The 27780-nt window shown below is 33.4% G+C and overlaps 3 protein-coding genes across 4 annotated transcripts; 2 read left to right on the forward strand and 1 right to left on the reverse strand.

Moving 5' to 3' along the window:
- On the forward strand, positions 1-6108 carry LOC110820243 (O-fucosyltransferase family protein). The gene is made up of 10 exons (XM_088216733.1): positions 1-408; positions 908-992; positions 1999-2069; positions 2163-2251; positions 2354-2597; positions 3414-3526; positions 3604-3694; positions 3800-3928; positions 4159-4709; positions 5122-6108. Exons 1-10 carry the CDS (start codon positions 211-213, stop codon positions 5576-5578), a joined length of 2028 nt encoding a protein of 675 aa, XP_088072859.1. The 5' UTR covers positions 1-210; the 3' UTR covers positions 5579-6108.
- Positions 6109-6429: 321 nt separating this feature from the next.
- On the forward strand, positions 6430-12437 carry LOC110820088 (transcription factor BIM2-like). 2 transcript variants are annotated; one of them, XM_088216739.1, is made up of 8 exons: positions 6430-6624; positions 6727-6843; positions 7013-7118; positions 8903-8972; positions 9057-9152; positions 10679-11112; positions 11840-11969; positions 12059-12437. In XM_088216739.1, the coding sequence occupies exons 2-8, from the start codon at positions 6756-6758 to the stop codon at positions 12158-12160; spliced, it is 1026 nt and encodes a 341-aa protein (XP_088072865.1). In that variant the 5' UTR covers positions 6430-6624; positions 6727-6755; the 3' UTR covers positions 12161-12437. The 2 variants fall into 2 exon arrangements, with proteins under 2 accessions (XP_088072865.1, XP_088072872.1); XM_088216746.1 differs by having other exon boundaries at positions 6737-6843.
- Positions 12438-14651: 2214 nt separating this feature from the next.
- On the reverse strand, positions 14652-18543 carry LOC110820289 (rhamnogalacturonan I rhamnosyltransferase 1). The gene is made up of 8 exons (XM_022049734.2): positions 17392-18543; positions 16925-16992; positions 16672-16760; positions 16399-16564; positions 16029-16318; positions 15740-15944; positions 15502-15659; positions 14652-15287 (listed from the first exon to the last, which is right to left on the reverse strand). Exons 1-8 carry the CDS (start codon positions 17702-17704, stop codon positions 15041-15043), a joined length of 1536 nt encoding a protein of 511 aa, XP_021905426.1. The 5' UTR covers positions 17705-18543; the 3' UTR covers positions 14652-15040.
- Between the last annotated feature and the right edge of the window lie 9237 nt (positions 18544-27780).

Here is a 27780-nt window from a genome sequence, read left to right on the forward strand (position 1 = left end):
CGTGTCAACTCGCGTCTCCCGTCCCTCCCCCCTCTCAGCCTCTGTGACTCTACCCTTTGACTCTTTCACTTCCCTGTTTCTTCGCTTTCTCCCCCCTAGTTTTTCTGTTTCTTCAAGATTTCTACACGTTTCTTGAGAGACTTGACACAGGGAAGAAGAAAAAAAAAAAAAAAAACCCTGTAAGAGAAAGAGAGAGAGAGAGAGTTAACTATGAAGGGAGAAGGGAAGATGTTTTTCAAGTCAAGAATGAAATGGGTTGGTCTGGTTGGGCTTGTTCTTTCAGCTTTTTCCCTCTTTGTGCATATATTGCTTTCCAGATTCACTGAGCAGGGTTTTGCCGAGTATCAGTCTTCAATCACAATTTTTTCCTGGAGACCCATCTTTGAAAATGCAGACATTGCCAGAAATGTAAACAACAAATTCTCCCAAAGATCTCTTCTTTCTCTTCTTTCTTTAACTTCTTTTTACCATTCCATTGCCGTCTTCATTTTGTTTCTCTTGCAGATTTGGTGATCCAAATTGGGTAATTTTCTGGGTTTGGATGGGGGAAAGTTTTTGCCTTTCCTTTTTGAAAAGGGCGTCTGTTGTTTTCGGCTCTTGAGTTTTTGATGCTTTTGCCTTATAAGGCTTTTTTGGATCCATGTTGGTTATGGAAACTTCTAAGGCTACGACTACCAACAGTTTTGTTTGTTTCCTTAAATAAGCTTGATTTCGTTTTCGTCTCTAGTTTGATGCCTTCTTTTTAATTGCTTCAATAATTACTCGTCACTGTGGGTAACACATTGTGTACCTTGTTATCTGCTCTGGCTCCCGTGTACTTTGTGCGTTCTGGTTTATGGTTGTATATATAATTATGTACAGTAATGGTTTTTTACTGTGTTGTTTTAATCATTGATATGTCTCGCAGAGTCCATTGTACAGAAGACTTTGGGGTCCAGTAAGGCATCTTGAGTCTATACATCCAGATGCAAATCCTAGAGGGGATTATGCAGGTAAGCTTCCATTTGCATCTTCGTGTTACCATTTCATTCTTTATAGGTCTTCTTTAAAAGATATGGAAGAAAAAATATCTTCCACTCAGCCTGTTTTGATTTGTAATTTTCCTTTTTCTGCTGGTTTTATTTATTAATCTAGGTAGACTAAGATTTAAAATCGTCTCTGAATGGATATAAAGAGTTCGAAAGATAAATTTGAAAATGCTGCTGAATCAATTTGAATTGCTGGTCATGTTAACTTTTGCCCCCTTCTTCTTTTATTGAAAAAATGGAAGTGAAGGATAACTAAGTTAATTCTTTGCTTTCCATTATGGTGCCTCCTGTTAAGCTGGTCTAAAATTGTTCTTAGTTGATGATTTGTAAGAGATGAGTTTGAAATCTTGAGACTTGTTTCTTAATGCTCATTATATTTCCTTGATCCCTATCATCGTAGAACTGTGAATATATGCAGTCTTCTGGAATTGAATTTCTCCATGTCTCGTTTGGCCTTAGAAGGTTGTAGTTGGAATTTGTGAATTTAACAGGAGGTATTCTGAGTGGAAGTGGACTAAAAGTAGTTTATTGTTTGTTATGCCGCGGAACATCTAGCATTTCCTTACTGTCACTTGCAAGGGTCTCCAAGTGCAAAATTGGCCAAGTTAATTTATCTATTTTCAGTAATCAAGTGAATTTGTGTGGCTCCTCCTGTCATATTTACAAGGTTGCAATTCACAGAAAAATTCATCCAGCGATGGCTTATTTTCAGTGGATCTCGAATCTAGATTTGTCGTGTGTATGTAAAGTTTTAGATATTGAATACTGGTGGTTCCTTTTGATGATTGTTCACAATCTTATAGTATGCGGTTTCTATGAAGTAATAATATATCTCGTATTTGTGCAAGTATACAGAAATTTATGAAGAATATTTTCCTGCATTAGTTAAAGTTTGATTACTTCTAGTTCTTTCTTTTTGAGAATTTTTTGAAGCATCGTTCTCCTTTTAACAAAAGTGTGCTTATGATAGAGCCCACATCACGGTCAAATGGATTTATTTTTGTCAGGATACAAGGTGGTTTCCATGATATAAGGAACTCGGTGAGGATGGCATTTTAACTTGCTTACTTGTTAGTGAATTTGACTTTCAAAAAAAGAAAAATGTAACTTGTAAGTTTTATCTTTGTGTTTCAGATTTGTGACGTGGTTGTGATTTCCCGGCTTCTTAATTCTACCTTGGTTATTCCTGAGATACAATCGACAACAAGCAGTAAAGGAATCAGGTTGACATTTAGATGATTGTTAAAATTTTGAATCTACATTGTAGTTATTCTTAGTGTAGCCAGTGAGTATTGTTGGTCAATTTTGTTATCTGTGTATTGCAGTTCGCAGTTCAAGAGTTTTGCTTATCTCTATAATGAGGAGCAGTTTATGGTGGCATTGGCAAAAGACATTCGCATTGTTAAAACCCTTCCAAAAGATCTTAAACAAGCTAGAAGAAAGAAGGAGATCCCTGTGTTTAGAGTGCCATATGCAGCTTCACCTTTTTACTATCTGCACCAGGTTCTCCCCATACTGAGAAAGCATTCAGTGGTTGAACTAGTGGTTTCTGATGGTGGATGCTTGCAGGTACTAAAGTTGTCACCTTTCCTTACACTGACTGGGATTTGAACCTCTTTATTTACTCTTAGCTCTATGCAGGTACTTAAAAGTTTTTAACCGCATGCTCACATTTGAATTTGTACATAAACTAAACTTCTTATAGTATTCATTTTTACGCTCTTCCACTGACTGGTTTGAATCTTTTAGAGTATGTTGTTTCAGTAAGGACATATCCAAACTCAATTGTTATCAGTTTAAACAATATCCATATTCTGTGCTAGTTCATTTTGAGGTTTGCTTCTTTCACGAGTACATATAAGAAAGTAGAAGTAGGCAAGTGGTTAACCTGCATGTTGTAAATAACATTTTGGACATTATTCCATTTATAATTTAGGGTACGTATCTGAACTCCAAATTTGACTGTAAGATGACTGATTTGTTTTATAAATGCTGTGACTCAAGTTTACTTCTACTGTCTTCCTTCATGTTTTCAGATTATGTGCCCATTTTCACTTTTGACATCAAACTTTCCTTTGCATCATATTCAGTCTTAAGGACATGAATGTGCCGAATGATGTTTGCTGCAGTTGCTAGTGGTTAGTTAACTTTTGTGGTATATGCCAGTGTCTTTTATATGTCTGTCATTTTTTTTTTTAATTAATGAAATGAGACTAGGTTTCATGTTCTGAAAGGTAAATTCTTCTTGTGAGACTGGCATTGCATGGAGAAGTTGTTATATTCACCTTGTGTAGGAGTTCGGTGCTTTTGATGTCATTTTGCTAGAAAAATGCTCATAATTTCATATCTTTATAACATCAATATCGGTTTTCTGTGTGTGACCAGGCCATCCTTCCGCCTCATCTTGAAGAGTATCAAAGGCTTAGATGTAGGGTTGCTTTTCATGCCCTTCGGTTTCGGCAGGATGTCCAAGAACTGGCTGCTAAAATCTTACAAAGGTCAATCAGTGCTCAGTATTTGGGATTATCATAAAAGTTCTTTTTGGTTTTTCATTAATTTCTAATGTCTGTTTCAGGCTAAGGGCTCCTGGACGACCATTTATTGCCTTTGATCCTGGTATGACAAGAGAAGCTTTAGCATATCATGGTTGTGCCGAACTGTTCCAGGTACTTTATTCAATCCTTGAAGACATGCTCATTTATTTAATTTGTAAACCCCCTTAAGCAGCTAACTTATTGTTATGGTTATTGTGTGTTGGAGCTCTTTTGAAGGATGTGCATACCGAACTGATTCAGCACAAGCGATCATGGATGATAAAACGTGGGATTGTCAAGGGACCACTTAATTTGGATTCAGCAAAACAGCGTATGAGGGGTTCCTGTCCACTAATGCCAGAGGAGGTAACAAAGTGGATGTTAGTTTTGCATTAGAACATAAAAAGTGAAATGCTATGTGCACCAAAAACCTTGTTCAGTAGTTCGAGGCAATTAGCGACTTTATAAGACTAACATTAAAAAAGAAATAGAAAGAAAGGCAGTTTCAAAGCCAATTCAAGATAAGATATAAATTGTACAGGAGTAGATTTCTTCAGAGGAAATAGCCTTTGATTGAAATTTTTGGTCTTCTACAGGTTGGTATTCTCCTACGGGCATATGGGTATGCGTGGGACACAATTATATATGTTTCTGGGGGAGAAGTTTTTGGTGGCCAAAGAACCTTAATTCCACTTCATGGGATGTTTGAAAATGTTGTCGATAGGACTTCTCTCAGTACTAATTGGGAGCTCAGTAGAATTTATGGTCGTGAGTCTAAACTCAATGACAATAACCCACGGACTCCAGCATCCTTTGAAGAAGAAATGAAGGTAGATGCATGGAAAACTGTTGGTCCACGACCTCGTCCACTTCCACCACCTCCAGCTCGGCCTAAATCCTATAATATTGAAGGATGGTGGGGTTGGGTGGCTGAGAGTGATAATGAACCCGAAAGTACAGTTATGGAGTTGAGAACTAATGCACATAAATTACTATGGGAAGCAATTGACTATATGATTTGTGTTGAAGCTGATATTTTCATCCCAGGATTTGATCATGATGGTAAGGGGCATCCAAATTTTGCTAGTTTAGTAATGGGGCACAGGCTCTATCAGTCAGCTGCCTCAAAGACATACAGGCCAGACAGGTAAATGTTTGTGTTTTAACACATATGCAGAAATATAGAAACATATTCAGGTAGATAATAAGTTAGATTCATGAGACTTACTAAAAACTAATAAATCAAAGTCAGACATGAGTTTCTCATTTTCCTCGTATGTGATCCATAGACTTGCCAACCAGCTAGCAAGATTGTTGTTCTGAATGCTATATTGGTTGCACTCCTTTCTATTAGAAATTATCATAATTAATTCATTTTTGTATTCCTCCTATCCATCTTTATCTTTTCTTAAATTCATCTTGTATCTTCACTTGATTCCTTGAATTGTTCATAAAACTTTGATTCTCTTGCAATTAATCCAATCTTGCATCTATTAGAAGTCATTTTTCAAAATGACTTTTTGTTGATTCCATTTTCTTTTTGTGGATTTGAAACATAGGAAAGAAGTTGCCAGGCTTTGTGAAGAAATTAGCGACCACCTGTATCAAGCAAATCATACTTGGGTAACATCAATAAGGAGGCATCTCAGAAAAACTTTACTTGATGGTCTAAAGGAAGCTTCTACTACAGCAAAGCCATTATCTTTCCTCTCTCATCCAGCTCCTGAATGTTCATGCTTGAGGGATGATCCACGCAATGCATCAGTTAATGCTTCAAGTCCTCCGGTGCATCCCCAAGTTCAAGCTGCTCTAGGAGTGCTGCACCGTTGCCCTGCTTGGATGAACAGGGAAGTAATCTTAAGATCAAAAGAGAAGGAACGGGAAGAAGATCTTGACGAGGATGATTCCTCATCATCTGGGTTATTTTTTCGACATGGTGAAAATGGAGGTGGAGAAACAAACAAAGAGGAAACACAATTGGACGATCAAGAAGATCTTGAGGGTGGAGAGAGATAACAGCACACATGAGAGATCTTGGCCTTGCAGGCATTTGTATTTATATAAAGGATGGTTTCCATTGTGGATTCATGCATGGAAAATTTCCAGCTCTCCTCAGTTTCTTTTTCCACCAGACTGGGAAGCAATTTTCTTAACCATAGCTCAAGAATTTGAATGAATCAGACTGGGATCCTCATGTCTAGCTTGTCTATCCATCACCTCTGGCATGAGCACTTCACTGCCACTGCAGTAAATTACATGTTTACTCAGCGGCCATTTTTTGCGGATGCTACTGTCGGTCTTACCTCTGATCGGATTCTAAAGAAGTATGTTGATAGTGTAACATCTAAATAGAACACTACAGCTGATCTTTTTGGGGGAAAGTTTAATATTCTAATTCATTTTGTGTTTGAATTTTATGTAAAGATGATGAGTAGTTGATCAGAAGGATATTCTTTTTCTATTCCGTAACTAAATACGAATTTTTCCTTCATTAATTCCTGTAAGAACTCTTGCAGCCTTCTTAATATTGATGAAGCCCTTTGTTATCTTCAGTTTCCAAGGAAGGCAAAGTCTTGAAACTTGTTAATATTAATCACTTAAGCTGTTTAATATAATTTAGTTTTCAATGAAATATAAATTAAATTTTACATATTAACCTTTTTTTTTTTATTAAATATAAATACATTTTTTTTTTTATTTAATAAAAAAAAGTGTGCACTCCCTCTTTAACATGCTTCCGTCACGCGCGCCTTAGCGGCAGCCAATAGAAAATGAGTCTTAAGATAAAAGGATGATAAAATGAAATGATAATTATGCTAATTAATTAATTATAATTAACTACAGAACTTTTTAAGTCTTTGCCTAGGGCTTCTTCTTCCACCAACTGTACAAAAATTCTCCCTCTCTCCTCTCTCTGTAGAGACAGACCTGTCTGGCTCTGGCTCTGGCTCTGGCTCCACTCGGACCCTCCCTCGGAGCTCCATTTCCTACTTCTCTCTCTCTCTCTCTCTCTCTCTTTCTTTCTTCTCTCTCCATACAAACGCTAGCGTATAGATGTGCAAGTACGTATCTTTATGTGTATATACATATGCTTGTATTTTTTGCGATTGTCTTGCCTCTTTCTCTCTCTCGTTTATAGTTAAATTTTTGTTTGTGCTCGTTAGCTGATTGTAGATAAAGATTATAGCGCGAAATGGTGAAATCTGCAAAGTCTCATCTTGAGGAAGAAGAAGAAGCTGACGATTACGATAACCTCGTTGCTAAGAACGATTCCTCTTCAGGTATATAAATGTTTGCGTAACACACTGTTTTATGAGCACCTATGAATGTCTACGCGTCTATGTGTATGTATAAGTGAATGTGAATTGGTTAACGAAGAACTGTTAGTTTGAGTCCAATGTTTGCGATTTTTCCCTTTTGATTTTCTTTACATTTTAATTTGAACAATAGGAGAAATAGCGAAGGTAGATGGGAAGAGTACCGGACAGAAGGCAAACGCGCATAGGTCAAAGCATTCTGAGACTGAGCAGCGCAGGAGGAGCAAGATTAATGAGAGGCAAACTTTTTTTTTTTTTTTCTCAGTTTCTGTTTATATATTTTTATTGGCTCGGAGCTTATTTCTTTTCTTTTTTTTTGGGGTGGCTTTAAATATCTCATATATGTTTTAAGATATTGCTTTGATTATGAATTAATTGTTTTAATGCCTTTGGATATGTACTTGTAGTAGCAATGTTCAGATGAGTGTCTTTAATGTCTTATGCTTTCCAGAAACGTAATATCTCAATCTTCTTTCTTGTTTGAGCTACTATTTAATTCACGAAGGCATTGCCTCTTTCTGGTCAAAATGTTGGAATTAGGAAATTTATGGATTAGGTAAATTGGAGGGAAACTATGTTAAATCCTGTGAAGGATATTAAACAGAGAATGGTAGAATAAGCTGCCAGAAAAATATGGTTGTGCATGATGATTTGAGATGAAAGGGAGATGAGTAAAAAATAATGGTTGGAACAATACAATAGAAGAGGGCAGTTCTTGATTGCTGGTATTTGGCTAGGGACCTGAATCGATGAGGGCTTCACATCTTTGATTGGTAAGTTGGGGAAACAGATCTTAACAGTGTTCTCGGCCATGCTTCTGAAAATTGAATTATTAAGGAAAATGAAACTAGCTACTATTTCATTATTAGGAAGTCAAGAGATTCATCTAACAGTCACTGTCTTCATACCGTAGATTCATTATCAAATGATCAACTGTCAATAGCATAAAAAATTAAATTGTGTGATTCACTTCATTCTACTTCAAATTATTTCATCATCATATTGATTAATACGATGATGCAAGTGCATTGTTAATCTTAGTTTATATGTTTTTGGTGGATTTGGCTCAGCTTCAATTTGCAGATATGTTATTGGTTCTACCTATATTTTCTTGTATTTTCTGACATGCCATTCTACATATCTGTATCTAGAAAACTTGTTATCCATCACTATAACGTGAATCTAATAATAAGTTTGGCTCTGTTACTTGTATAATTATGAATTCCAGGAACCTAAATATTATCCTTGGGTTGATTGTGGCTTGTTTATAGAGTTGCTGAAAGTTTGCTCTGGTCCTTTTTTTTTTTGAGATAAAAAGAATGTATGAAAAGACATATCAGGATAGAAAAAGCACTTGCTGTAGTATGGTAAAATTAAAAAAAAGAATGTATCAGGGTCAATAGATAATTGATCGTTTTAACAAATAGGCACTTAAAGCCTATGTATTAGAGAAATGTGCTTGTTTGTTTATCAATTTTTTTTTTTTTTAAAAATCATTTATCAAATCTTTACTACTGAATCAAAAGAAGCCAATTATTCTTCAATTTTCCTAGCAACCTTGAAGCCAAGTATACACATGCACAACTCTGCTCTGGTCCTTAATAATTTCTGGTTTTGTTTTTAGTAAAAGTTGAAGGGATTGTTTGGGATTGCTCAAGGAAAAAGATATTTAAAGCACAAGGTGCTTTTAGGAGGCTTGGTGCTCTGAGTTAAGAAATAAACAGTTACTTGATTGGATAAAAACACATATCAGGATAGAAAAAGCACTTGCTGTAGTTCGGTAAAATGAAGAGAGGATGTGTAAGGGTCAATAGATAATTGATCATTTTAACAAATAGGCACTTAAAGCCTATGTATTAGGGGAAAATGTGCTTGTTTATTTATCATTTAAAAAAAAAAAAGCATTTATCAAGTCTTTGTCAAAGATTTGTCATGTTGGGGGGTTTTGCTGTTGTATTTTAATTTTTCTTAATATTGATTCTACGCTCACCTCAAGAACATTTTATTTTCATTTTTGTCGCAGGTTTCAGATTTTAAGAGATCTCATACCTCAAAATGATCAAAAAAGAGATAAGGCATCCTTTCTGTTAGAGGTAAAAAAATTGTGTTGCTTTCTGTTCATTTTGCAATTAAATCTCTTCATTGTGAATTAATTTTATTTCCTTATTGTTATGCAGGTTATAGAGTATATTCAGTTTTTGCAGGAGAAGTTACAAATGTATGAGGGATCATACCAGGGGTGGAATCAGGGACCAACCAAATTAATTCCATGGGTATAGGCTTATTTCTAATGCTTCTCTCTCTCTCTAACTCTTTCTCTAAAAAAAAATAATAAGTTTTAACTCTATGGACGTGCATAAGCATTTTTGCATGCTTCCCTTTCATGTTAGCATATGGAACTTTTAGTTGCTTTGCTTATCTTTGTTGATGCACTCTTTTTCTATGTTTTGACATTGTGTTAGATGGATGCCATAAAATGGTTGATGTATCTGTTGAACTCGACAATTGGTATTTGGAAATATTGAATTGCAAAGGGACATCTGTGTAGACAAATACTTCCTCCTAGTACTAATGAGTTGATTTTTAATGATTGAAGATGTTCTCCTTGTTGCAGAGGCTTATTGTTTTATTCACTCTATAAGGGTGCAGTGAGTGAATGAAAAGGCAATTCAGTCGTTGTTTGACTACCTCATGTTTCCCATGACATGAATATTTCAAGATGTGATCAAATGCTATGTTATATAGACACATGTTCCTTGTAAAGGTTTGAAGTAAAATGGCATCTTATATAGACACTTCTAATTCAAGATTTGAAGTAAACTGGAGGTTTTATGCATTGAAGATGCATCCACTCTGCTCTCAACATGAGAACATATGATGCTTTTTCACAGTAAACTATTAATGAAGTAAAATGCTTATTTCAAAAAAAAAAAAAAATCATGAGGTCAAATGGGAGCGACATGCAATTAAACTATAGCCATATCTTCTTCGAGAGACCTATACAACAATCATGTTTGTCATATGAACCGGGTTGTGCTTGTGCCACATGTCATACCTTGCAAACTTTGCATGTCATTTTTCCTGAAAGTCTGGACCTGAATCATGTTGATATCTTTTGGTTTTACTGAGTGTTCATTCAACCACTGTTTTCACTTCTTGCTAACCAAATTTGTTGTATTTTGACCAGTGGTATGGTCATCCTGAAATCCAGCATGTTGATTTCAAGATAACTAGAACTTTAGTAGGTATGCAGTATTGTTCCAAAATGCTGGTGAAGTTGGAAGTTTCCAGGGAATAGACATTTAAGTGAATTTTTAGCTATTGTAATTCTTTTAAACTGATATACATTCTTATCTCATCTGCAAAAATTTTATTTAAAAAAAAAAAGAAAGAATCTGCAAAAAATTGCTTCTTATTTTTTCCTTGATTCATTAATGTAGCGAGTGATGTTCTAAATGCTGATGAAGTTGGAAGCTTCCCTGAAAATAGATACTCAAGTAAATTTTTTAGCTTGGCAATTCTTTAATTGATGTATGTTCTGATTGCATCTGCAAAAGTTAGTGCTTTTTCGTTGTTCTGTGCATTGATGTAGCCTAATTGTAGCTTTTGAATTTGAATGGTTTTGGCTTCCTCTTGATTGGGTTCTGTGATGTTCAAGTTTTGAAGGGGGAGGATGGAGAACTTGGTTATTCTTTTCCTAGAAATAGGAAGAGTTGTGATCTGTATGGCTACTATAGATTTGCATATTTTATTTTATTCTGAAGGCATCATTATGATCGTTTTTATATGTCTGAAACAGAGAAGTCATCAGAGGTCTGCTGAAAGTTTTATGGATCACTCTCAAGATACAAAGAATGGTTCTGGTCCTGAAAACAACGTTCTTCCATCAGTGGTGCTTTCAAATGTCCCAAATCCAGTGGAATCTGATCTGGAGCCTGCTACAATATACAAAGCAGCAGATTATACCACTGGATTGGCTAATTCTGTGGCTCTCTCCAACTTGCGAACAGAACAAAACACATTTGCGTCTGTTGGAAATGTTGTTATGCCTCCCCAATCTTTGCAGGAATCTGTTCCCGTTGCAGCTGAGAACATGGTTTACCAATCCAATTCCCAGTTATGGCAGGGTAGACCATGTATAACTGGGTCGACTCTTCTAAATGATACAAGTGAACAGAATGACCTTAACATTGAAGGTGGATCGGTTAGTTTATCAACTGCCTATTCTCAAGGGTGAGCCTCCTCAGTGAGTAACAAAAAATTGATTAAGTTAATTGCCCAACTAAAACACTTATTGTATTAAATGCCTATTTATCATAAAATCGCAGGATTTAATGATGCAATATACAATATAGCAACAGTTTCTATCTGCATTGCAAAACATTCCTTGAGAATAAATCATTTATATGAAGCATTACTTTTAGTTACTTGTTTTGGGCCATTGTAAATCATAAAATGTTCCTTAGGAAGAGACCATTCAGTTAATTCTTAGCCTAATTCAATTTATTTGAAATGTGCAGATGTAGTCTGTACTTAGCTTAAGAGTCCTAAAGCAAGCTTATCTTCTGAAATGACTTCTCGTATTTTTTATTTTTAGATGTTAGTGCTCTTCATCTAGAGGATTGGCTTCTCTGTCTGAGCTTTACTTATTGCCTGTGGTCATTAGAAGTTTGTACAACAATAACACTGACCCCCCCCCCTCCCCCTCCCTTCCCAATTTTTTCTTTTTGAGCTTTTCAATGTCTTAAGAGACTTCCTGTTGTTGCTAATAACTTATTTGTTTCTGTCCCTTTCCACCAATGCCCTGCTATTGTCAGACTACCAATTACTTGTAACTGTCTTTTTTTTGGGGTGAAAATCACTATATATTAATTGTTGATGCATTGGAATGACAAGTTTGGTGTATAAAGATAGATATGGTAAGGTGTTGCTGTTAAGAAATGTTTTTGATGTTGAACAGGATATTGAATGCCCTGACTCAAGCTCTGCAATCGTCAGGAATGGATTTATCACAGGCTAGCATCTCTGTGCAAATTGATGTCGGCAAGCGAGCAAATAGTGGCTTTTATCCTGCTGCATCGGGTTCAGAGGTTTGTTTGTTAAAGAGAAAAAGTTAGTATCCTTCAAATATCCTGTATCTTTTCTTAACCTTGCTAAATTTGTTTTGTTGTTCATCCAGGATCATGAGAACCAAATCCCAAACAATCAAATGATGTTGCAAACTGGAGTTCAGAACTGTAATGAAAGTTCTGATCAGCCTCATAAGAGGGTCAGAAGATAAGAAAGCTTATGTATTATTCTGATCACCTGTTCTTTTAGTTTTTCCAGTTTGTTACTTACAAGGGGTGGGGTTCATTGTTTTCACCATAATCTACAGATAAGCTAGGTTCTGACCGATTGTACATGGTTATGCTCTTTGGTCTGCCTAGTTGCCATGATTTGGGGTAAAAAAAATGTTGAACATTCTTTTGTCTGTATTTCTCTGTTAAGGTAGAGGCTTGGGAAGTTGCTGGTTATCCCGAAGCAATCTGTTTTGTATGCAAAGGTTTATTTTCTTACTTGGTTGTACAGTATAGCGGGATTCCTTGTGCATGGGATGCTTTTACTGCTTTAAGTTTGCCCAAAATCCTGTCATTTAGTAAGCAATTTGCACGCTTTCTGAGTTGAGTTTGGTCTTGAATTTGTGGATGCCTTTAACTGGGATTACGATCTATGAGCAAGTAAGAGTCTGAGGAGATTGACCATTAGCATGCATAGTCTTGTTTCCCGGAGTCTGGATCCTTTTTAAGTCCATGGAATAGAATTTTGATTACTGAAGATTTAGAAGGTGAGTGTTTGGTTTAATTCTTATTTTGTTTCTACTTGATTTTTGTTCCAGTTTTTGTGTTAGTTCTAATATAGAGAATTAAAACATAATTTGTTGCATTTAAATTATTATTACTTGCACCTGGGTTTTAGTCTGATGGTTTACATTTGTGAGAACTGAGGAGGCTCAGACTCAGAGCTCTAAGATACTCTCTAGAGCAAATTTTCTGCTAATCTAAAATCATTACTTTGACAGTGAAAGTTGAATTTTTTTACCATTTTAAGGAATTCAAAATGTGGACAGAAATAGAGATTTTGTTTTTAATTATGATGTAGAACTTAAAATTAGGATTTGATTATGAATTGAGTGGAAAATTAGTTTCTTTTCCCCCAGAAAGTTGTATGATTTGACAAAATATGAAAAGGCAATCTTAAGATATAATCCAACTAAAATCTTAGCATTTTATGCTATATAGAAGACGTGACCTTACTAACTCTGCACCTAATATTCAACCTAAATTAGCAGCATTTTAGGTAATACTTTTCTGTTGAAGTTTAGTTTATTTTCATTTTTAAACCGTGAGGAAGCCATTACCCCACTCCAGTTACTCATTGTTTGACTGATTCCATTAGAAGCTCAAGTAATTTAACTACATTAAGTTGGAAGGAATTTGTGATCACTTGACATAATCATGATGTAAGCTTGAATTGCATTCAATTTACAGATTAATCCAATAGAGAATTTTACTGATTAAGACTTTAGAAAAACTATATTAAAATATGCCACATAAAGTATTGTTTAAAGACTTCAACAACTTGGGCTGTTTTAAGTCTGATGTGCAAAACTAGGAATCATGAAGTCTTTTGAATTTTTTTTTATCATCCACTTCCTTAGAAACTGATCTATCTTTCTTTCTTTTGTGTGTAGTGTGAAAGCTACGTTTAATAGTGTGTTAAGTGCCTGAATTTGCCACTCACCGGTATTAGTGCAAATATGGGAAAACTGGTAGCCACCCATATGACTATTATTATTATTATCTACCTTAAGTTTCTTTAATGGAGGATGACTTATCTTCTTGGATCTGGATCACCCACAAAAATTTTCTTGGATCAGTGAAAAAATTCTCTTTGGATCACTCCCCATTCTCCTACTAGCACAATCACCAACTAGACATTTTTACTGTTTGCTCCTCAATTCTCTAGCTTACCTGTGTAAGTGATACTGTATTATCTTGGAAATGACTGCCTTGGGATCTTGGAATTGTGATTTGAATATGAAGAAAAATAATTATTGGGTATGAGTAGGAAGTGGGCAATCATTATGGAACCGCCATATGATTGTGTGTGTATTTCTTTTGTATTTTTAGATGGTGAGATCGTAATGGAGTAGGCTCGTTTATTTTAACCAAATCAAATACTTATTATAATATAATGACTTAGAAATGGATTCAAATACATTTTATGAATCATGATTTGGCAGAGCTGAACCAAAAACATTAGTATTATATAAATCATTTATAATCGAAGATTCCTTTCTCCACCCTCATACATACGTATACGTAAACATATATAACTGTATCAACACTAACACGTATATGTAGTTCAGAGACAATATAAACAAGACGGGTAGATGGATAGATTTTCTCAGATTCAATGGATTCTGTTTTTCACCAAGGGAGGGGGAAATTTGATGTAACTGTCTGTTTATTGTTTGCGTACACACGCGTGGGCACACCCACATACACGCACACAAATAATATATATATATATATAGCACATGGATTGTGATTCTTCTCTTGAAAAGGTAGGAGCAGATCATGCAGAAAAATCTAATGTAGTTACAAGCACATAATCAGGTCTTCTGCCTCTAAAACAAGCAATTATTTCTAAAATGAATCATATCACGTGCAGTATTTGATGCCCACTATTTATTTATTGTTAGTCAAATTCAACAAACCAGAAGAAAATAGGGCAAAATGTATTTTCTGATTACATAATTCATGCTGACAAAACTGCAAGGTTATGAAAATTTTTGACAGGAAATATCCTGATAGCAGATAGTTAAATTGAAAACAAAAACAATTTTAATTTCCACTCTTTACAGTGCAGCTTTTTTGATATGTAACCCTCCAGTGGCATATTTCTTTTTCATTCTATACAAGTACCCTCTGTTTATTGAAAATACAAGAGTGATTTAACATCCTAGATTCCTCTAAATGAGTGAGCATCCAGGCACAGGACTCTCAATTCTCTTAGAACCCAAGCTCTAATAGAACTTGACTGTTATCTTTGATAAATATACGTGTGGATACGGAGTATATACCTATCAAGATCATGACAATGGCATGACACAGAATCATGTGCTTCTTAATGATTCATCTAACGGCTGCAAGCATTCCTGCGGATTGGCATAGAAATTGTCTTCTTCCTTTGGCCTATCTGGAATCACTACTCGTTTCTTAGGCCTTCCCATCCGATCAGCATGAATTTCCTTCACCATAGTGGAGAACTCATCCCAGTTTAATAACCCATTTTGGTATCGATCTATTAATCTAACCAATAGTCTTCTGTCCAGCAATATAGTCTCTTTGAATCCTAAGAATCTGATGAAAATCAGAATAAATATAAGTCAGACTGAATTTTAGTTTTATGGAAGAGAAATATTCCTGTAGTTAAAGCAGTTGGGAATGTCTCCTACTTTCGTAAACAGAGTAACATCTAGGTCATGAAAGACTCGTACTAAGCTATTGGAAAGAGATTCTTTCATCCCGTTTGAGAAGGCAATGAGAACTTAGACCATAAAAATCAAAGTAGTACCTCCGATGGCCTTCAACAACTTTAGCCATGTTTCCATCGAAAGTGGGAACAAATATATCACTTTCCAAGGAAACAAGATAATCCAGCGCTGCCATTTGGGATGAGTGATTCTGGAAAAGTTTCAAATCTGATGGTTCAAGCAGTTCCTCTTTTCTGACCTGTTGCATAATCGCAAATCAACCCATGAAAACTTGTACTCATAAAATGATAAAGAAAAGTTACTCTTACTTCTACTAACCAAATTAGGAAAAGCTGCTGCCAAAGTTCTCATCCTTCTTTCTCCACCATAAATTCCTCCAGCGGCAATGTAAATCTGGACATTGTGGTTGATACCCATTGCAGTTAATAACAAAGCAGTTTCTTCTGGTGTCAAAGGACACAGACCTTCTTTCCTTTTCATTTCAGAATTTATGACTTTTTCCTTCCACCATGGATAAGCATATCTGAAACACATGATTAGAGTCACTAGACATAACTAAAATAATAAGATTGTGAATAATTAAGTTGAAACTTCCATGTGATAATACCTCATTCTTGTCAGGTCTTCTTCCTCTTCACTATTACAACCATGAGTGCAGCCAGAGAAAGCCAACATGTCCATCTCATATCTTAGATGGAGGACCAGGAAAGGGCCTTTTTCCCTCAAAATTGCAACCAGCCTCCTGCCAAGTTCCTCTATCTGGGGAGTAAATCTGAGAGCATTGAAATTTACTCTGCAACGCAGCTTTTGAATCTCGAGAGGTAGTCCGTTATTAGCAAGCCGGGCATCAGTTTTATTTAGCTGTACAACCTTGTATTTTTGCACCAGAGGAAGAATCTATTGAGAAAAACATCAGAAAGTCAGACACAATAATTCAGGAAAAGGATAGTTTTAGCTTCATATGATGGACAACCAACCTGGTAGTGGTAGTAAGAAATGTCAGACCAGCTAACTGGGGACAATGAATAGAACATTCCCAATTCAACCCTTCTCTTGATCCTAGGTGGTAACTCTTTAAGTATTCGAACTTCATCTCTTAATGAGCTTATAAAATGATCGACATCAAATATGTCTTGGAACTCACTGCTTATGGAAAATCAAAAAAGAAACTAATGATGATTCTGTATTAGAATCAAGGAACCTTCAAAAAGGTTTTGTATCAGGAAGTGAGGCATGAGTGAACAACATACCTTGGATCATTCCAGAATGAAGTTTTATCCAATTCTGGAACTATAAGAGTAACATTCAAATATCGGGCTATGGTGACCATATCACATATCTGCATAGAAGATCCAAAAGAAAGCTATTTATATACAGTAACCCCAAACATGAAAATATACCGAGGAGAAGGATGTTCTCAAAGAAGAAAGATATGCCAAGGAGAAGGATTTTTTCAATGACAAACTATTGACACATATTGTTAAGAATCAGCTGTTATCTTACCGCTGCACGCATTTGGTTCAGTCCCCCATTGCAAGAAACAATAAGATAGCCATTATTCTTATATACTCCTGCAAAGAACAGCTACAAGTTCAGAAATACAGGTACGAGGAGCCATTTAGGATTCCAAACTTTTACAGCGAAAGCAAGTCATGTCAATAAAAACAGAGTTAAATGATAAATTAACCAAGCAAAAGGCGGAATCCATAAGCCAAAGGTTCTTGCACAAAGTATGTAAAAAGATAAAATCCACTTTTAAGTGAAAAAATAAATTGGGAAAAAAAGTGTCTAATATGAGAAACCGCAAAATAATCACATGAAATGATCAAGACAGCAAGTTTCTTCTGCAACATGGTTCATATTCCATGTTAAAAATAACCACCAGCTCGATCTTCTTCACAAACATCAACACCTTTTTCTAATAACATTAAGAATGACGAAACACTGAGAAAAGGTAGGTGAAAACTTACTCTTTGGAGGAAGAATGATTTTGGTTGGAACAGAAGAAAATCCAACAGCCAAAGGAGAAACAGAGTGAGTGAAGCAAGAAGGCCAACCCTTAAACAACCTTGGCCCCCACATCTCCCCCAGTGCCATCAACTGAACAACACAATTCCACATTAATATTGTCATTACAGCTCTAATCATCCAAAGCTTCATTCGAGACCTCGAAACCATAGAACTCTTTAAGTTCTCAACCTTGCTTTCTCCTAAAAGTTTCATCTTCATCTCCCAAAATCTCTTACAGTAGCGCTTCTCATTACTCTCCTCTGCTTTACACATTGCAACACACCATTCCTTGGCTACCAAAAATTTACCCAATTCAACAAATATTAGTGCAAACTTTTTTCTTTTTTAACTATCCTCGATGCTAGTAGCAGACCTTGAGTTTAAGTTAAGAGATTCAACGCTAACATTTAACAGGATTTGACAACTTGGGTTTTTAAACCCAAAAGCAGAGTTACAGAAAAAGATAATGCAAAATTCTGACTCCCTATCATTATTCTAGTAACAACCAGATATCAATTTTATCTCCACACAAGACGCGGTTGGTTTCTCCAAAACTTAAATTCACCTAATCAAGAAACACCTCGAAACGCTCAACTCCCTCGGCTACAGTAAACTTTGTATTAAAAGATTGGACTTCGTACATTTTTCTTGTCTTAATCCCGAAATTATAAAAAAAGAAATCTCGTGTCACCTTACTCCAGCTCCTCCACGACTATCTACTAATCAAAAACCAGAAAGAAACCCAGAATAAACATCACAAAATATTTCGCAAACTCACCGACATTATCAAAACCAGAAAAAACCCAGAAACAACATGATCTATTCCAAGCTAAAACTCCACAAAATCAACAGAAAATGCTCCTTCTAGACAGCGGGTAACGTTTTGAAAAAAAAAAAGCTTAAACGGTTGATAATGTACAGCAGGAAGAGAACGGGCAAAATAAAGGAATTGAGGTAAATGGCAGTTAGGTTCCCGGCATGTTTCTCCGACGAGATCTCAGCGAGAGACACCGGAGCCTGAGTCGAGAATTGTGGAAGGATCGGAGAATGAGAAAGAGAGAGAGTTGGTGATTTAATAGGACAGAGGAACAGGAGTGAGAAAAGCCTGTGATTAAGGCGCAAGTATTGCATTTACCGTGAGAATCGAAGTGAGAGTGTACATGGTAAAAAGTTAAAACTCAGTCTTAATTCTTTTAACGTTTTACTTCTCAAACGTAATTAAAGTTAAAAAATTAAAACGCAGTCGTATTTTGTTTTAGGTTTTGCACTGCTATCTTTTACAGGAGTGAAAATCCAGCCATCTTATTAAGCACATGATTTTCCTTCTGTTTTTTTTTTTAATATCTATATATATATATAAAAGATACCTGTTTAATTTTATAACATAATCAATCAAATATCTTATATTAAAAATACTTTCCTAACATATTTTAGTAGGTATCATAATAATTTCAACTTGAAGTTATTTATACTATTTTGAAACACTTTTATAAACTCGTAACACATGCATCAACACACTCAAATGAATTTAATTAAACTCAAATCACATATATGAAAATGATTTTGTTAAATCTACTTTATTTGTAAATAAAATTTTATGTTTGGTATAAATTTACCAAGTTCTAAATTTTTAGGGAGAATCAGAAATTCAATGTAAATAATTAATTTTGTATAATTATTGTTGATTTACTCTCTTGTGTCCATTTAATTAGTTTGATAATGATGATTATGTAGATAAATTTTCAGTTAATACTTTTATTTTACGAAAATCCATATCTAAGTTTTGATTAAACTTATTATTTGGGTTGATAGATTTTATTAAGAAATCAAACTTCATTAATTGAAATTAAAAATATATTATCTTTGTACTACAAACACTGTATATAATTAATAAATTAGTGAATAATTTTTAAATAATAAATTCAAAATATATCAACTAACCTTAAGTTAGCTGCTTGGTGATTTTCTTCTCTCTAAAATAAAATGTTTGTAAATATTAGTACAAGGTTAAGAAAAACAAAATTTAAAAGAATGCATAGTTTTTATTAATCTTCATCATCATATGTAATTCCTCTTGTTCAAAAATGTTTAGCTAACTTTAAGTTTGTCAAATCAAACCAATTCTAGCCACTTAGGAAAATATTTAATATCTCGTATATATATATATAATATGTCACAAAAATCACTAATATTAATATAATCAAATTTCTTAACTACTATATTAAGTCGAGTTTCTTCTGTTGATGAAATTGTTACAATCTTATCTCGTAACCATACTGATAGAAAAAATTAAAATATAATTAAATATTTTATATAATTTATTTATTAATTAAAAGATACATATACGTCGGTTATTAAAATATAATAGAAATAATATTTAAGTAGAACTCAATTCGTATCAAATATTTAAGTAAATATTGGTTGGTCGAAGTTAAGCTTGTAATTTCGTATAATTGATTTTTCTTTTCTTAGATACCTTTAAATTCAATAAATTTAACTATTAAATTATTAATGGGTTAATCAAAACCTTTAGATTCTTCAACATGATTAAATTTCAAATCAATTAAAGATGATACTTAAAAAAGTTGTAGACATATTTAATTAACTATAATAATTTATAATTAAGTTATACCAAAAGGTATTAGTAATAATTAATAACAAAATTAAAATTAAACGCGAAAGATTGTGATAACTCGTAGTACTCATGAAATGATACTTTTTAACATTTTTATATTTTTCAAAGGAGTATTCTGACATTTGTGTATATTATATATGTATACATTGTTTATGCAGAGAGAGAATTGGTGTTGAATAATAATTGGATAAGAAAGATTAGGTGAAAATGAAATAAAATACAAATAAAATGAATGTATCCTAAAAATATGGTAATTAGTTTTTTTTTTTTTTAAAAAATCATTATTATTTTTTGTTTATTTATTTATTTGTTGGATAAAAAAAATAGCTGCAACCCACAAAGGCAACACGTACAAGCTGTCCTCCCATATTTAATTTACCCAACAACTCACTTTACTAAATTTGCAAAACCCTCAAATCAATTCTAAAAAGAAAAGATGGGTCAATTACTCTTTTTATTATAGAGGTATAATAATGATTATTATTTTTTAGAGGATTGTGTGTATCATTACAATATTGTTTGTACAATATTAAAAATTTATAGAGTTAATATCTAATTCACAAAAAAAAATAAGTTTTTAGAATTAGTGTGTATAAATTAATACACTATTATAATAATAAATAATAAATTATATAAAAATATTTACTATACAAACCTAAATTTAAAAAAATAAATCAATAAAATAATTTTTCTTCTTTTTGACAGGAATGACATAAGCATAACCTTTTTGAGAGAGAGAGAGAGAGGTTTTTTTTTTTGTATATTTTTTTTCTTTTATTTTTTTATATTATTAAATGAGTAATTTTTTTTTTTTTTTTTTTTTGGATATGATATCTAATCACTATTTTAAATTGAATCCCCCTCGTTATGGGTAACTCACTCAATTAAATTCAATAATAAAAAATTTAAGATAAATTATATAAGTAACATTTGAATTAAATTTGGTATAATTTTTTAAAAATTAATATTTTTAATGTGTAAGAGTATTTATCCATATCAAATAAATTGGAGGGTAGAGATTTAAATTTTGTCTAAGGCTCTCAATATATATATATATATATATATACTACATTGTACTAAAAAAAATATCAAATTCAATTATCATTAACAAATATAATATTAATACTCATGAATTGAGTAGAAAGAAGCATTTAATTATGAAAAATCAACGAAGAAGAATATATCATTATTGAAAGTTTATGAGGAGAGCAAAAGTATAATTTACATGTTTAATCGTCCAATAACATAGACATTTGGGGAAGTTTTATTTTATTTAGTTGAAGCATATATTACAACCTAGCTAGCATAGATTAACCCTATTAATCACATTAACTTAGGATAAATTTATTTTAAATTTAATTAATTAATTACTTAATTAAACAAGAAGCCTTGTATATGTGTGTCAGCCGTCGCTGTGACTTGGCAAATTTATTAATGCATAAAAAATTAACCACAAATTGCATTTTCTTAATTAGTTCTTAAATTAAGCATGGAGTGTTTTGGCTTTTATAGTCATTGAAATATGCCCGTGATTGATCTTCATCACTAAAATAAGGAAAAGACCAACCTGTGACCTAAAAAAATTTGTTGATTGCATATCATATTCGTATATATGTCTCTGTATGTATACATTAAACGTAACTATATGTTCATATATAGTTTATCTATGATGTTGATGATCATGTGAATGTTGCCTGTTTGTTAAATTTATAAAAATCGTTCTCTAGGCAATAACAATAAAATTAAATTGACAATTTTTGGTATCAGAACGTAGGGTTTGACCAGTATCGCTTCTAGTTCAACAACAGGAGTTCAAATTCAACAAGTGCCGCCATCAATTTTTAAGTTTGATGGTAAAAATAATTTTGTGATGTGGAAACACTTAATGGAGCTATGTTTGAGAAGCGATGGTTGTAGTGAAATTCTAGATAATGGTTTTGTCGAAAAGAAAAAGTCGTCAGCAACAGGTTTACAAGACTTGGTTCGTGATAATTTGTTAAATGAGAAGCCTTTATTTTTAATTTGTCAATCTGTAAAGTTGACGGTCCTAGAAAAAATATTTCATGTCAAAACAATAAAAGAAACATGAAATATTTTACTCAAAATGTATGAAGGTGCAAATTCAGTCAAACGAACTCGACTGCAATGATTGAAAAGACAGTTTATGCTAATGGAGCAACGCACAGAGGAAAATATTCATGATTATTTTTCACGAATGGAGAAATTAATAAATGAGATGAAGAATAATGGAGACCAAATAAATGAGAGAGATATCATGGAGAAGATTTTACGTACGTTATCAAGTCGATTCGACTATATGGTGACAACTATTGAAGAGTCTAAAAACTTGGACACCATGACCCTTAATGATTTACAAGATTCATTAGAGTCACGTGAGATGTGGATGAATGAAAGATCTCCAAGCACGATAGAACAAACTTTAAAGGCTAAATTAAATTTAAAGGACGAGATGTCTAGATCACAACATAGTCAAAGAGATTAAATTTTGGAGGTAGAGGAGGAACAAATTTTAGAACGACTTCAAGACAAGGAGCAACAGAGAATGAAACTTCTCAAGGTAAATCTCACATCCGATGTAATAAATGCAAAAAATATGATTACCATCAATCAGAGTATAAATCACATATTCAGTGTCATAATTGCAAAAGATATAGTCATTATAGTAGAGAGCGTCGTGCAAAGAGACCAAAACATAGAGAAAATCATGTTGGAATAGCCCAAAATGATAATGTAGAGACTTTATTGATGTCAGCTCATGATAATAATGAAAGTAATAATAGTCAATGGTTATTAGACTCAGGTTATAGTAATCACCTGAGTGAAAATAAGGAAGTATTCTCTGAGTTAGATAAATTATTTCGTTCTTCAGTGAAACAAGGCAACAACCATGAAGTCCCAATTTTAGGAAAATGAAGAATTGCCATTAAATTAAACAATGAGTCTACAGATTATATTTTCAAAGTTTACTATACCCATACTATTTGTCAAAATCTGTTAAGAATAAGACAACTAGCAGAAAGTGGTTATGATTTGTGTTTCAACAAACACGGGTGCACTATAAGTGACACAAAGAAATGAATGATCCTGAAGACAAAGATGTCATCCAATTGTTTACTTCCAATGCAGATCAATTATGGTAATGCTTCTAATTATAATTCTATGATTGTCGATGATAATTAGCTATGACATATAAGGCTCGGGCACTCGAATTTTGGAAGCATCAAATTTCTTGCAAATAAATAGTGAATTTCAGTCTTAATAACTATTCAAGTTCCTGCTCAACTTTATGAGAAGTGTTTCTTAGGGAAGAAGCACAGAGATCCATTTTCTACAAAGCAAGTATGGAGAGCCAAAAGCCCACTTGACCTTGTGCATTCAGACTTATGCTACGTGCACACTCATTCTAACGGAGGTAACAAGTACTTCATTATTTTCATTGATGATTTTAGTATAAAGGCATGAGTATATTTTTTGAAGCATAAATCGGATGCATGTGGAATAATTAAGAATTTTGTGGCATATATTGAAAGATAAAATGTTTACTCTCTTAAAACTTTAAAAACTGATAGAGACACGAAATATATTGTTGGTGAGAATTTCTTAAGAAAACATAAAATTAAACATCAATTAACAGCTAGATATACTCCTCTACAAAACGGAGTTGCAGAAAAAAAAATAGAACTATTATGGACATGGTGAAAAGCATGATGCATTGTAAGAAGTTATCTAAGAGTTTTTAGGCAGAAGCGGTTACTTGTGTGGTTTATATTTTAAATAGATGTCCTATTAAAAGTGTTTGTGATAAAACATTACAAGAAGTATGGAGCAGATAAAAGCCTAATTTAAGCTAATGAAGGTATTTAGTTGTATCACTTATTCATATATACCAAATGAGTTAAGGAAGAAACTTGATGACAAAGCAGATAAATGCATCTTCATTAGTTACAGCATGGAAACAAATGGCTATAAGCTGCACAATATAAAGACCCAAAAGGTAATCATTAGCCGTGATTTTACTTTTGATGAAGATAGAGAATGAAAATGGTCTGAAGAAGACAAGAAATTACTATAAGTTTTGGTGTTCATAAACAATGAAATAAAAACAAATAATCGCACTGGTGAGTAGTCTTCTCCTCCAGTTTCTGAAGAATCATCTAGTGTCGCTCTAGAAGCTTCATCTCCCTCTGTACTAAGACATTCACAACGATATCGTCGTCCACCTACCTATTTAAAGAATTATAAAGTTAGTAATGATCTCACTGATAATGAAGATGTTGTTCATTATGCTTTTTTTTATAAATTGTGATCCAATAGTATTTGAAGAAGCGTTTAATGATGATCCGTGGATTAAAATGATGGATAAAGAAATTTTTTTTATTGAGAAGAATAATGCATGGGAATTAACTACTCTACTGAATGGGAAGAAGCCAATTAGAGTCAAATGGGTATACAAAACAAAGTACAAGCCTAACAAAGAAGTGGAATGGTTTAATGCGAGGCTAGTTACAAAAGGACATAAATAAAAGTCAGGTGTTGATTACTTTGAAGTATTTGCTCCTGTTGCTAGATTGGATACTGTACGTATGATTACTTCACTTGTTGCCCAAAATTGTTGGAAAACATATCAAATAGATGTGAAGTCAGCATTTCTAAATAGTATACTCAAAGAAAAAGTATATGTTGAACAACCACCTGTTATGAAAAAAAAGTGAAGAAGATAAAGTTTATTGGTTGAAAAAAGCTTTATATGGACTTAAACAAACGCCAAAGATATGATACACTCGTATTGACACCTATTTTTTTGATCATGGTTTCCAAAAGTGTCCATACAAACATACTTTATATATCAAGACAAATAAAGATAAAAATATTGTTGTTATCTGTCTTTATATGGATGATTTGATCTTCACCGGTAATAATTCAAGACTTCTGTTAGAATTTAGAGAGGATATGATCGTCCTCTTTAAGATGACAGATATGAGGTTAATGTCTTACCTTCTTGGTATTGAGGTCAATCAAACAGATAAAGACATATTCATTTCTAAAAAAAAATATACAGGAGATATCTTTAAGAAATTTAAGATGGAAGCTTGCAAACCAATATTAACATTAGTGGAAGAAAGGTTAAAGCTTATGAAAAATGGCAGCGATGATTTGATTGATGCTACAAATTTCAGGAGACTTATTGAAAGCTTGAGGTATTTAATAGCAACTAGACTGACATTGTTTATGGAGTTAGTATTGTGAGCAAATTTATGAAATCACCAAGACAATCTCATTGACAAGCTGCAAAGAGAATATTGAGATATATTAAAGGAACGCTTGATGATGACATTCTCTATTAAACCACTAATAAAATAGAATTAGTTGGGTATACAGATAATGATTAGGCAGGTGATACGGAAAAAAGAAAAAATATTTCAGTTTATGTGTTTAATCTTTGTTTAGATGCATTTTCTTGATCTTCTAAAAAATAACAGGTAGTAGCACTTTCAACAGTAAAAACATAGTATATGGGAGTTGCAAGTTGCACTGCTCAAGCAGTTTAGCTACAAAGGATGCTTAATGAGTTAGAACATCAACAAGATCGTTCAACAACAATCTATTGTGATGATCAATCAACTACTGGCTTAACAAACACATCGACATTAGACATTATTACATTCATGACTTAGTGAAAGATAAAGAGATCGTGGTCGGGTACTGTGCATCTGAAAATCAAATTGTAAATATTTTCACAAAATCACTTAAAGTAGATATATTTATCAAGTTAAAGAAAATGTTGAGATTAGTTAAATCAAGTTTAAGGGAGGATGTTAGACAATTAAACTTGATTTAATTAATATTAGAAATTAAAACTTGTATTAATTTTCAATAAAGAAACAAAGGTGAAGTGACAATAATAAAGAGAGGAAATAAACGACAACAATAAAGAAGGTGAAGGCAAAATGACAACCTTTTACTTGTATAAATAGGTTTAGGCAAAAGAGAAAAAATAAATGTGAGAAAAGAAAAATATTTAGAACGTGAAGTGATAAAAAATTAAATGAGAATTATTAGGTTCAACAAGGTAATACATAACGGGTTTGGGGTGTGAAATTTTGTCTTGTGAGTGTTGTAAAATTTATATTCTTTTTATCAATAAAATATTAATATTTTTTAATTTATAAATTTATTATCTAGACAATTATAACAAAATTAAATTAGCATCAGGTATTATAATATGTTATCTTGCTTATGGTTAAGACTAGGGCCTAAGAATAGACTTTTGGGGGGTATTGGGAAACACCCCTCATCGTTTATAACTTCTTTCTTCTGTAATTTACTCTTTTCACAATAGCTTTGGTTAGGGAAGCCCTTTTGTTTGTATTTTTTGGAGCATTTCCTGAGCTACCTCTCCCTTATACAATTGTTGCTTATTCATATTTTTCTAATTATCATCTTTTTGTACAAATGATACGAAGGAAATAAAGAAATCTCGAAAAAAGAGGAGAAACGGAAAAGGGTAAAAAGGAAAAGGAAAGAAAGAAAAGAAAAGGAGATTTGGGCTATGGCTTTGTTTAGAAAGTGGATTTTGGTTTCGTTTGATTTTCAAATTAAAAGTAAAACCCAAAACATCAAAAAAAAAAAAAACCGAGTAAAAAGCCCACATAAGCCCAACTTGACAAAGCCAATGAGTAAATGCAAACGACGTCGTTTTAATTATCAGTAAAAGTACGTCCTTTTTATAACCACTAAAATAATGCCATTTTCGTTAAAACTTAAACGATGCGGTTTTAATAATAACAAAAACGACATACACTGTTGTACTAATCGCCAAAAACGTTGTCGTTTCGTAGTCGCAAATACGTCACTACTTTTGTAATCAGAAAAAGGTCACTGCACTGCTTTTGCAATCGACAAGAGGGTGCCGTTTTTTGTACTCATTAAAGCAGCGCCGTTTTCATGATCACAACAATGACGCTATTTTTCGAATCTATAAAACGATGCCGTTTTGTTGTCCTGAAAACGACGCAGTTTTCGTAATCATTGTGAATAAAGGATATTTGGGTTTATGAAAGTTTTTTTTTTTTTTTTTTTAAATGTTGTCTCTAGTAATTAGTATCTTTTGTTGAAATGGTGGTGGTTTTGAATTCTTGAAAATGAGATATGCAGGACTGATCCGAAAACATATGTCGTGATTGATCTTTTTTTGGCTGTTATTTGGTGCATTGTTGGCTGTGGGAAAATCTTCAGCGTTTAGTGGATTAAAAATGGGGGAAGGGGCTGTTTCTATTGGTTTTGCTCAAGTATTATTTCTGCATCAACTGCTTCGTGATACTCTTTTTTGAGGATTAAAACGGGCTGTCTGGATCTGTTTTGCTCTTTTAACTTGTCTGTGCTCCTCAAGCCTTTTCAAGTAAGTCTTGAGGAGATTTCAAATCTGATTTCCAGGCTTGCCCTTTTTTTTCAACTTCATTCTTCAACCTGGCCGTGTTTCTCTTTTGATTGTTTAGTGTAACACCCAGCAACTCAGCTCGTTTGTTTCAAAAAAATAAAATAAAATAAAAAGAGCTGGACACCAGAAGCGCAAAAACGAAGTCGTTTTGAGAAACCACAAACCGACGCCGTTTTGATGAAATAAAAATAATTTTACGGTGAGGATTTCTTCTTCAAATTCGACGGCCCAGATTTAATTTAGATTGCTATAAAT

The sequence above is a fragment of the Carica papaya genome, chromosome 1, assembly GCF_054855325.1.
Source record: "Carica papaya isolate Zhongbai chromosome 1, ASM5485532v1, whole genome shotgun sequence".
Lineage (NCBI taxonomy): Eukaryota > Viridiplantae > Streptophyta > Magnoliopsida > Brassicales > Caricaceae > Carica > Carica papaya.

Coding starts and splice junctions, on each gene's coding strand:
- LOC110820243 (XM_088216733.1), top strand. CDS start 211: ATGAAGGGAGAAGGGAAGATGTTTTTCAAGTCAAGAATGAAATGGGTT. Junction 993..1,998: donor TCCTAGAGGGGATTATGCAG/GTAAGCTTCCAT, acceptor TGCTTATGATAG/AGCCCACATCACGGTCAAAT. Junction 2,598..3,413: donor CTGATGGTGGATGCTTGCAG/GTACTAAAGTTG, acceptor GTGTGTGACCAG/GCCATCCTTCCGCCTCATCT.
- LOC110820088 (XM_088216739.1), top strand. CDS start 6,756: ATGGTGAAATCTGCAAAGTCTCATCTTGAGGAAGAAGAAGAAGCTGAC. Junction 6,844..7,012: donor TAAGAACGATTCCTCTTCAG/GTATATAAATGT, acceptor TTTGAACAATAG/GAGAAATAGCGAAGGTAGAT. Junction 8,973..9,056: donor AGGCATCCTTTCTGTTAGAG/GTAAAAAAATTG, acceptor ATTGTTATGCAG/GTTATAGAGTATATTCAGTT.
- LOC110820289 (XM_022049734.2), bottom strand. CDS start 17,704: ATGTGTAAAGCAGAGGAGAGTAATGAGAAGCGCTACTGTAAGAGATTT. Junction 15,660..15,739: donor CAGCAGCTTTTCCTAATTTG/GTTAGTAGAAGT, acceptor ATTATGCAACAG/GTCAGAAAAGAGGAACTGCT. Junction 15,288..15,501: donor GTTGTTGAAGGCCATCGGAG/GTACTACTTTGA, acceptor GATTTTCATCAG/ATTCTTAGGATTCAAAGAGA.